The 11,191-nt window shown below is 65.2% G+C and overlaps 1 protein-coding gene across 1 annotated transcript; it reads left to right on the top strand.

The window, feature by feature from the left end:
- Positions 1–170: 170 nt before the first annotated feature.
- LOC309452964 (host cell factor 1-like) lies at positions 171–11,164 on the top strand (the record flags this gene model as incomplete). The annotated part of the gene is made up of 7 exons (XM_082077612.1): positions 171–237; positions 932–1,144; positions 2,916–3,313; positions 3,985–4,170; positions 7,174–7,498; positions 9,651–9,714; positions 10,792–11,164. The coding sequence occupies 7 exons, from the start codon at positions 171–173 to the stop codon at positions 10,829–10,831; spliced, it is 1,293 nt and encodes a 430-aa protein (XP_081933738.1). The 3' UTR covers positions 10,832–11,164.
- Between the last annotated feature and the right edge of the window lie 27 nt (positions 11,165–11,191).

Genomic DNA, 11,191 nt, shown 5'->3' with positions numbered 1-11,191 from the left:
GGTGATGGGGACATTGGGGGCGATGGGGGTGATGGGGACATTGGGGGCGACGGGGACATTGGGGACATTGGGGGTAATGGGGGGGACAGGGGGACATGGGGACAGTGGGGGCGATGGGGACAGTGGGGACATTGGGGGAGACATGGGGGGCAATGGGGACATTGGGGACAATGGGGACATGGGCGCAGGCGCTGGCCATCCAGGCCGTGCTGCAGGCCACCCAGCACGCCGTCATGGGTAATGGGGACAGTGGGGACATGGCGGGGATTGGGGACAATGGGGGGGTTGGGGACAATGGGGACAGTGGGGGCGATGGGGACATTGGGGGCAATGGGGACATTGGGGGCAATGGGGGTGATGGGGACATTGGGGGCAATGGGGACATGGGGACATTGGGGGCAATGGGGACATTGGCGGTGATGGGGACATTGGGGACATTGGGGGTGATGGGGGGGATGGGGACATTGGGGGTAATGGGGATATTGGGGTGATGGGGACATTGGGGACATGGGGGTCAATGGGGGTGATGGGGACAATGGGGGTGATGGGGACATTGGGGACACGGGGGGGACATGGGGACATTGGGGGTGATGGGAATGTTGGGGTGATGGGGAGATGGGGACATTGGGGGCAATGGGGACATGGGGGGGGATGGGGACAATGGGGGGGATGGGGACATTGGGGGAGTTGGGGGGGATGGGGACATGGTGGTCAATGGGGACATGGGGGGGGATGGGGATATTGGGGACATGGGGGTGTTGGGGGGATACGGGGACATTGGGGGGGATGGGGACATGGTGGTCAATGGGGACATGGGGGGGGATGGGGACATGGGGGGGGATGGGGGCACTGGGGTGATGGGGTCGTGGTTGGGTCGGTGTCCCCATGTTGTGTCACTGTCCCCAATGTCCCGTCCTCGTCCCCCCCGCAGGGTCCCCGGAGCCCCTGGACGGCGCCGACCCCCCGGGCGCCCCCCCGGCCGAGCCCCCCCCGGGGGCGCTGCCGCTGGTGCTGACTCAGCAGGAGCTGGCGGCGCTGGTGCAGCAGCAGCTGCCCGAGGCCCCGCCCCCCCCCGCCCCCCCCACCGAGGCGCTGGCGCCGGCCGACAGCCTCAACGACCCCCCCGCCGGGCCCCCCCCGGACGGTGAGCATGGGGGGTCTATGAGGGTCTATGGGGGGCTAGGAGGGTCTATGGGGAGCCTGTGAGGGTCTATGAGGGTCTATGGGGAGTCTTTGGGGGGCTATGAGGGTCTATGAGGGTCTATGGGGAGTCTATGAGGGTCTATGGGGAGTCTTTGGGGGTCTATGGGGAGTCTATGGGGGGCTATGGGGGTCTGTGGGGGTCTATGGGGGGCTATGGGGGTCTATGGGGAGTCTTTGGGGGGCTATGGGGGTCTATGGGGAGTCTATGGGGAGTCTATGGGGAGTCTTTGGGGGTCTATGAGGGTCTATGGGGAGTCTATGAGGGTCTATGGGGAGTCTATGGGGAGTCTATGGGGGGCTATGGGGAGTCTTTGGGGGGCTATGGGGGTCTATGGGGAGTCTATGAGGGTCTATGGGGAGTCTTTGGGGGACTATGAGGGTCTATGAGGGTCTATGGGGAGTCTTTGGGGGGCTATGGGGGTCTATGGGGGGCTATGAGGGTCTATGAGGGTCTATGGGGAGTCTTTGGGGGGCTATGGGGGTCTATGGGGAGTCTATGGGGAGTCTTTGGGGGGCTGTGGGGGTCTATGGGGAGTCTATGAGGGTCTATGGGGGTCTATGGGGAGTCTATGAGGGTCTATGGGGGTCTATGGGGAGTCTATGAGGGTCTCTGGGGAGTCTATGAGGGTCTATGGGGAGTCTTTGGGGGGCTATGGGGGTCTATGGGGAGTCTTTGGGGGTCTATGGGGGGTCTATGGGGAGTCTATGGGGGGCTATGAGGGTCTATGGGGAGTCTTTGGGGGTCTATGGGGAGTCTATGAGGGTCTATGGGGGTCTATGAGGGTCTATGGGGAGTCTATGGGGGTCTATGAGGGTCTATGGGGAGTCTTTGGGGGGCTATGAGGGTCTATGAGAGTCTATGGGGAGTCTTTGGGGGGCTATGGGGGTCTATGGGGAGTCTATGAGGGTCTATGGGGAGTCTATGGGGAGTCTTTGGGGGTCTATGAGGGTCTATGGGGAGTCTATGGGGGTCTATGAGGGTCTATGGGGAGTCTATGGGGAGTCTATGGGGGGCTATGGGGGTCTATGGGGAGTCTATGAGGGTCTATGGGGAGTCTATGGGGGGCTATGAGGGTCTATGAGGGTCTATGGGGAGTCTATGGGGGTCTATGGGGGGCTATGGGGGTCTATGGGGAGTCTGTGAGGGTCTATGGGGAGTCTATGGGGGTCTATGAGGGTCTATGGGGGGCTATGAGGGTCTATGGGGTCTATGAGGGTCTATATGGGGTCTATGGGGTCTATGAGGGTCTATGGGGGTCTATGGGGGTCTATATGGGGGTCTATGGGGTCTATGGGGGTCTATGGGGTCTATGAGGGTCTATGGGGGTCTATGGGGGTCTATGAGGTCTATGGGGGTCTATATGGGGGTCTATGGGGTCTATGAGGGTTTATGGGGTCTATGAGGGTCTATGGGGGTCTATGGGGTCTATGGGGGTCTATATGGGGGTCTATATGGGGTCTATGGGGTCTATGGGGTCTATGGGGGTCTATGGGGGTCTATGGGGTCTATGAGGGTCTATATGGGGGTCTATGGGGTCTATGGGGGTCTATGGGGGTCTATGGGTGTAATCAGCCCCATGACCCCCCCAAAGCCCCAACATTGTTGGATTGGGGGTGACTTTGGGTGGATTTCGGGGTGAATTATTTGTATTTCGCGTGGATTTTTGGGGTGACCCCCCCTCCCTGTTTGTGTCCCCCCCGCCCCCCCGCAGGCCTGGCCCCCCCCGTCCCGTTCGCGGTGGGCGCGGGGGGGGGGCCCAGCCCGGCCAAGCTGCAGGCGGCCGCCGCGCTGGCCGAGGTGGCCAACGGCATCGAGCCCCCCCCCCCCACCTTGACCTTGACCCCCAGCCCGGGCGGGGCGCCCGCCCGCCCCCCTCCCGCGCCGGGGGCGGGGCCGGGGGGAGTGGGAGTGGGCGGAGCCGGGGGGGAGGGAGCCGCCCCGCCCCCCCCGGCCCCCGGAGCCGCCGCCGCCCCCCCGAAGGCCGAGGGGGGGTCCCCCCAGCCCCCCAAGGTCAAGCGCGACAACCAGTGGTTCGACGTGGGGGTGGTCAAGGGCACCACCATGATGGTCACGCACTATTTCCTGCCCCCCGACGACGCCCCCCCCGACGTGAGTGGGGGGGGGCACCGGGGGGGGGGTCCCTGTGTCACTGGGGGGGTCCCTGTGTCACTGGGGGGACACTGGGGGGGTCACTGTGTCACTGGGGGGGTCCCCGTGTCACTGGGGGGGGCACCTGGGGGGTCACTGTGTCACTGGGGGGGTCCCCATGTCACTGGGGGGGGCACCTGGGGTGTCACTGTGTCACTGGGGGGGTCCCCATGTCACTGGGGGGGGCACCTGGGGGGGTCACTGTGTCACTGGGGGGGACACAATGACCCCAATGTCCCCATTGCTCCCAATGTCCCCAACGTCCCCAATGACCCCAACGTCCCCAATGTCCCCATTGCCCCCCATGTCCCCATTGCCCCAAATGTCCCCATCACCCCCAATGTCCCCAACGTCCCCAATGACCCCAATGTCCCCAACAACCCTGATGTCCCCAATGTCCCCAACATCCCCACTGACCCCAACGTCCCCAATGACCCCACTGACCCCGCGTCCCCCCCCAGGAGGACCCGTCGGGCCCCCCCGACCACTTGGGGCTGTGTCCCCATGTCCCCAACATCCCCAATGACCCCAATGTCCCAACGTCCCCAACGACCCCAATGTCCCCATCACCCCCAATGTCCCCGATGTCCCCACGTCCCCCATGACCCCACTGACCCCGTGTCCCCCCCCAGGAGGACGCGTCGGGCCCCCCCGACCACTCGGGGCTGCGGCGCCAGGAGCTGCAGCCGGGCACCGCCTACAAGTTCCGCGTGGCCGCGCTCAACGCCTGCGGCCGCGGCCCCTTCTCCGAGCTGGCGGCCTTCAAAACCTGCCTGCCCGGCTTCCCCGGCGCGCCCTGCGCCATCAAGATCAGCAAGGTACGCTTGACCCTGACCTTGACCCCCCCGTGACCCCAGACCCGCCCCAGAGCCTCAGCTCTGCACCCAAACCCACCCCCCAAACCTGCCTGCCCGGCTTCCCCGGCGCGCCCTGCGCCATCAAGATCAGCAAGGTACGGCGTGGAGGGTCCCCAAGGGTCCCCTGGGGTCCCTGAGGGTCCCCAAGGGTCCCCCGGGGTCACTGACCCAGCCCCGGGTCCCTGACCTTGACCCTGACCCAGCTGTGACCCCAGGTCTGCACCCAGACCTGCCCCAAAGTCTCAGGTCTGCACCCAGACCCACCCCCCAAACCTGCCTGCCCGGCCGCCTGGGGTGTCCCCAAGAGTCCTCAGGGGTCACTGACCTGGCCCTGTGACCCTGACCCTGAACTTGACCCAGCCATGACCCCAGATCTGCACCCAGACCTGCCCCAATGCCTCAGCTCTGCACCCAAAGTCACCCCCAGACCTGCCTGCCCGGCTGCCTGGGGAACTGTGTGTGTCCCCAGGGGTCCCTGACCCTGACCTTGACCCGCCCGTGACCCCAGACCCGCCCCAGAGCCTCAGCTCTGCACCCAAACCCACCCCCCAAACCTGCCTGCCCGGCTTCCTGGGGCACCATGTGTGTGTGCCCAAGGGTCCCCAACTGTCCCCAGGGGTCCCTGAGTGTCCCCAGGGGTCCCTGACCCTGAACTTGACCTGGCCGTGACCCCAGACCCACCCCAGAGCTGCCCCAAAGCAACTCGCCCCCCCAAACCTGCACCCAAACCTGCACCCAAACCTGCACCCAAACCTGCCTGGGGCACTGGGTGTGTCCTTAAGGGTCACTGACCTGGCCCTGTGACCCTGACCCTGAACTTGACCCAGCCATGACCCCAGATCTGCTCCCAAACCCACCCTCCCAACCTGCCTGCCCGGCCGCCTGGGGTGCTCTAAGGGTCCCCAGGGGTCACTGACCTGGCCCTGTGTCCCTGACCTTGACCCTGACTCGGCCATGACCCCGGGTCTGCACCCAGACCCACCCCAGAGCCTCAGCTCTGCACCCAAAGTCACCCCCAGACCTGCCTGCCCGGCTGCCTGGGGAACTGTGTGTGTCCCCAGGGGTCCCTGACCCTGACCTTGACCTGGCCGTGACCCCAGACCCGCCCCAGACCCGCCCCAGAGCCTCAGCTCTGCACCCAAACCCACCCCCCAAACCTGCCTGGGGCACTGTGTGTGTCCTTAAGTGTCCCCAGGGGTCACTGACCTGGCCCTGTGACCCTGACCTTGACCCTGACCCGGCCATGACCCCAGACCCGCCCCAAAGTCTCAGCTCTGCACCCAAACCCACCCCCCAAATCTGCCTGCCCGGCTTCCTGGGGCACCCTGTGTCTGTCCCCAAGGGTCCCCAACTGTCCCCAGGAGTCCTCAGGGGTCCCTGAGTGTCCCCAGGGGTCACTGACCCAGCCCCGTGTCCCTGACCTTGACCCTGACCCAGCCGTGACCCCGGGTCTGCACCCAGACCCGCCCCAAAGTCTCAGCTCTGCACCCAAAGTCACCCCCAGACCTGCCTGCCCGGCTCCCTGGGGTGCTCTAAGGGTCCCCAGGGGTCCCTGACCCTGACCTTGACCCGCCCGTGACCCCAGACCCACCCCAGAGCCTCAGCTCTGCACCCAAACCCACCCCCCAAACCTGCCTGCCCGGCCGCCTGGGGTGTCCCCAAGGGTCCCCAGGGGTCACTGACCCCGCCCTGTGTCCCTGACATTGACCTTGACCCAGCCATGACCCCGGGTCTGCACCCAGACCCGCTCCAGAGCCTCAGCTCTGCACCCAAACCTGCCCCAAAGTCTCAGCTCTGCACCCAAAGTCACCTCCCAGACCCGCCTGGGGTGCTCTAAGGGTCCCCAAGTGTCCCCAGGGGTCCCTGACCCTGACCTTGACCCGCCCGTGACCCCAGACCCGCCCCAGACCTGCCCCAAAGCAACTCGCCCCCCCAAACCCGCACCCAAACCTGCCTGGGGCACTGGGTGTGTCCTTCAGTGTCCTCAGGGGTCACCGGGGGTCACTGACCCCGCCCTGTGTCCCTGACATTGACCCTGACCCGGCCGTGACCCCGGCTCTGCATCCAATACCCCCATTACCCCCCATGTCCCCATCGCCCCCAATGTCCCCAATGTCCCCATTGCCCCCAATGTCCCCATTGTCCCCAATGTTCCCAATGTCCCCATTGTCCCCATCGCCCCCAATGTCCCCATCACCCCCAACGTCCCCAACGTCCCCATCACCCCCATTGTCCCCAATGTCCCCAACGTCCCCATCACCCCCATTGTCCCCAATGTCCCCAATGTCCCCATCACCCCCAATGTCCCCAGCGTCCCCAATGTCCCCATCACCCCCATTGTCCCCAATGTCCCCAATGTCCTCATCGCCCCCAATGTCCCTTTTGTCCCCAGTGTCCCCAATGTCCCCTTCGCCCCCATCACCCCCAATGTCCCCAATGTCCCCATTGTCCCCATTGTCCCCAATGTTGTCCGCAGAGCCCCAACGGGGCGCACCTGACCTGGGAGCCACCATCAATGTCCCCAGTGTCCCCATCATCCCCATCACCCCCAATGTCCCCAATGTCCCCAACACCCCCAATGTCCCCAACACCCCCAATGTCCCCATCACCCCCAATGTCCCCATTGTCCCCAATGTCCCCAATGTCCCCAACGTCCCCATCACCCCCAATGTCCCCAATGTCCCCAACGTCCCCATCACCCCCATCACCCCCAATGTCCCCATTGTCCCCAATGTTGTCTGCAGAGCCCCGACGGGGCGCACCTGACCTGGGAGCCACCATCAATGTCCCCATTGTCCCCAATGTCCCCAATGTCCCCAACGTCCCCATCACCCCCATCATCCCCAATGTCCCCATTGTCCCCAATGTCCCCAACACCCCCAATGTCCCCATCACCCCCAATGTCCCCAATGTCCCCAACGTCCCCATCACCCCCAACGCCCCCATTGTCCCCATTGTCCGCAGAGCCCCGACGGGGCGCACCTGACGTGGGAGCCGCCCTCGGTGACCTCGGGGCGCATCGCCGAGTACTCGGTGTACCTGGCCATCCAGGGGGGGGCGCCGGGCGAGGCGCGCGGGGGAGGGGCCGGGGCGCCCGCCCCCCCCGCCCCCCCCGCGCCCTTGGCCTTCATGCGGGTCTATTGCGGGCCCAGCCCCCACTGCCTGGTGCCGGCCGGCAGCCTGGCCAGCGCCCACATCGACCACAGCACCAAACCCGCCATCATCTTCCGCATCGCCGCGCGCAACGACAAGGGCTACGGGCCCGCCACCCAGGTGCGGTGGCTGCAAGGTGAGCCGTGGGGCTGCCCCACAAGTGTGGGGCTGCCCCACAAGTGTGGGGTGTCAGGGGGTGGGTATGGGATATGGACACCATGGGGATGGACACACACAAGGACAAGGGCTACGGGCCCGCCACCCAGGTGCGGTGGCTGCAAGGTGAGCCGTGGGGCTGCCCCACAAGTGTGGGGCGCGGGGGGTGAGTGTGGGGCTGGGTATGGACACTATGGGGATGGACACCATGGGGATGGACACACACAAGGACAAGGGCTACGGGCCCGCCACCCAGGTGTGGTGGCTGCAAGGTGAGCCGTGGGGCTGCCCCATAAGTGTGGGGCTGCCCCACAAGTGTGGGGCGCGGGGGGTGAGTGTGGGATTGACATTGGGAGGGGTGGGGATGGACACCATGGGGATGGACACACACAAGGACAAGGGCTACGGGCCCGCCACCCAGGTGCGGTGGCCGCAAGGTGAGCCGTGGGGCTGCCCCACAAGTGTGGGGTGTCAGGGGGTGGGTATGGGATATGGACACCATGGGGATGGACACACACAAGGACAAGGGCTACGGGCCCGCCACCCAGGTGCGGTGGCTGCAAGGTGAGCCGTGGGGCTGCCCCATAAGTGTGGGGCTGCCCCACAAGTGTGGGGCGCGGGGGGTGAGGGTGGGGCTGGGGATGGACACTATGGGGATGAACACTATGGGGATGGACACACACAAGGACAAGGGCTACAGGTCCGCCACCCAGGTGCGGTGGCTGCAAGGTGCGCTATGGGGCTGCCCCACAAGTGTGGGGCATGGGGGGGTGGGGGTATGGACACTATGGGTATGGACACTCTGGGTATGGACACTGGTAAGGAGAAGGGTTATAATGGCACATTATGGGGGTCTGGTGGGTCTAAGGTGGGTTATGGGGCTGCCCCATAAGTGTGGGGCACGGGGGGTGGGTGTGGGTGTGGGGCTGGGTATGGACACTATGGGTATGGACACTATGGGGATGGACACCATGGGTATGGACACTGGTAAGGAGGAGGGTTATAATGGCACATTATGGGGGTCTGGTGGCTCTAAGGTGGGTTATGGGGCTGCCCCACAAGTGTGGGGCGCGGGGGGTGAGTGTGGGGCTGGGGATGGACACTATGGGGATGGACACACACAAGGACAAGGGCTACGGGCCCGCCACCCAGGTGCGGTGGCTGCAAGGTGAGCCGTGGGGCTGCCCCATAAGTGTGGGGCTGCCCCACAAGTGTGGGGCGCGGGGGGTGAGGGTGGGGCTGGGGATGGACACTATGGGGATGGACACACACAAGGACAAGGGCTACGGGCCCGCCACCCAGGTGCGGTGGCTGCAAGGTGCGCTATGGGGCTGCCCCACAAGTGTGGGGCGCGGGGGGTGGGGGTATGGACACTATGGGTATGGACACTCTGGGTATGGACACTGGTAAGGAGAAGGGTTATAATGGCACATTATGGGGGTCTGGTGGGTCTAAGGTGGGTTATGGGGCTGCCCCATAAGTGTGGGGCTGCCCCACAAGTGTGGGGCTGGGTATGGGGTGACAGTGGGGAGGTGGGGATGGACACGGTGGGTATGGACACTGGTAAGGAGAAGGGTTATAATGGCACATTATGGGGGTCTGGTGGCTCTAAGGTGAGTTATGGGGCTGCCCCATAAGTGTGGGGCACGGGGGGTGGGTGTGGGTGTGGGGCTGGGTATGGACACTATGGGGATGGACACCGTGGGTACGGACACTGGTAAGGAGGAGGGTTATAATGACACATTATGGGGGTCTGGTGGGTCTAAGGTGGGTTATGGGGCTGCCCCATAAGTGTGGGGCTGCCCCACAAGTGTGGGGCTGGGTATGGGGTGACAGTGGGGAGGTGGGGATGGACACGGTGGGTATGGACACTGGTAAGGAGGAGGGTTATAATGGCACATTATGGGGGTCTGGTGGCTCTAAGGTGGGTTATGGGGCTGCCCCACAAGTGTGGGGCTGGGTATGGGGTGACAGTGGGGAGGTGGGGATGGACACGGTGGGTATGGACACTGGTAAGGAGAAGGGTTATAATGGCACATTATGGGGGTCTGGTGGCTCTAAGGTGGGCTATGGGGCTGCCCCACACTTGTGGGGCGCCCGAGCTCCCCCCCACACGTTCCGCCCCCCAACAGAGTCCAGCAAGGACGGCTCGGCCGCCAAACCCGCCAGCAAGCGCCCGCTGTCCTCCCCCGACCTGTGAGTGGGGCCAGGGGGCAGCTATGGGGCTGGGGGGTCTATGGGTCTGTGGGGCAGCTATGGGGCTGGGGGGGTCTATGGGGCTGGGGGGGTCTGTGGGGCAGCTATGGGGCTGGGGGGGTCTGTGGGGCTGGGGGGGGTCTGTGGGGCCGGGGGCAGCTGTGGGGCAGCTATGGGGCTGGGGGGTCTATGGGTCTGTGGGGCAGCTATGGGGCTGGGGGGGTCTATGGGGCTGGGGGCGGCTGTGGGGCAGCTGTGGGGCTGGGGGGCTCTATGGGGCTGGGGGGGTCTATGGGGCTGGGGGGGGTCTGTGGGGCTGGAGGGCAGCTGTGGGGCAGCTATGGGGCTGGGGGTGTCTATGGGGCTGGGGGGTTCTATGGGGCTGGGGGGCTCTATGGGGCTGGGGGGCAGCTGTGGGGCTTGGGGGCAGTTCTATGGGGCTGGGGGGCTCTATGGGGCTGGGGGGTCTATGGGGCTGGGAGGCACTTCTATGGGGCTGGGTGCTCTATGGGGCTGGGGGGTCTATGGGGCTGGGGGCAGTTCTATGGGGCTTGGGGGCAGTTCTATGGGGCTGGTGGGATCTATGGGGCTGGGGGGTGGTTCTATGGGGCTGGGGGTGTCTATGGGGCTGGGAGGCACTTCTATGGGGCTTGGGGGCAGTTCTATGGGGCTGGGTGCTCTATGGGGCTTGGGGGGATCTATGGGGCTGGGAGGCACTTCTATGGGGCTGGGTGCTCTATGGGGCTGGGGGGCTCTATGGGGCTTAGGGGCAGTTCTATGGGGCTTGGGGGCAGTTCTATGGGGCTGGTGGGATCTATGGGGCTGGGGGGTGGTTCTATGGGGCTGGGTGCTCTATGGGGCCTGGGGGTCTATGGGGCTGGGTGCTCTATGGGGCTGGGTGCTCTATGGGGCTGGGTGCAGTTCTATGGGGCTGGTGGGCTCTATGGGGCTGGGGGTTCTATGGGGCTGGGGGCACTTCTATGGGGCTGGGTGCTCTATGGGGCTGGGGGTCTCTATGGGTCACCCATGGGGCTGCGCTATGGGGCAGCCCCACATCTCCCCCCCCACCCCCCCCAGGAAATCCGCTCCAAAGAAGCCCAAGGCCGACGGGCAGTGAGGGGCCCCCCCCGCGCCCCCCAGCCCCACAGATCCCGGACGCCTGGGTCCCCTCGTTCCCCCACCCCCCATCGCTTTGGGGGGGGGGTGGGGGGAGGGGCGGGGGGGCGGGACCTTTTTGTACCGGTTGCAGTTGCTGGAATGAAGTTTTGTACCCCCCCCCCCCGGCCCCTGTACAGAATCTATGGGGCGGCCGTGGGGCGGCCCCGGGCCCCCCCGTGTATTATAGTGGCTTGGGGGGCCCCTCCCCCCCCCGTGCTGTCCGTATCTGTCGTTTTTGTGCTATTTTGAACGATTAAAAGACCTTTTTTTGGAGTAAAATAAAGAAGAAAAAGGGGGAATTGGGGCTTCGGGCCGGGGG

This window comes from Streptopelia decaocto (genome assembly GCF_964273445.1).
Source record: "Streptopelia decaocto genome assembly, contig: HAP1_SCAFFOLD_2395, whole genome shotgun sequence".
Lineage (NCBI taxonomy): Eukaryota > Metazoa > Chordata > Aves > Columbiformes > Columbidae > Streptopelia > Streptopelia decaocto.
Note: the sequence above shows the minus strand (reverse complement) of the source record. Positions and strands in the feature narration are given on the sequence as shown.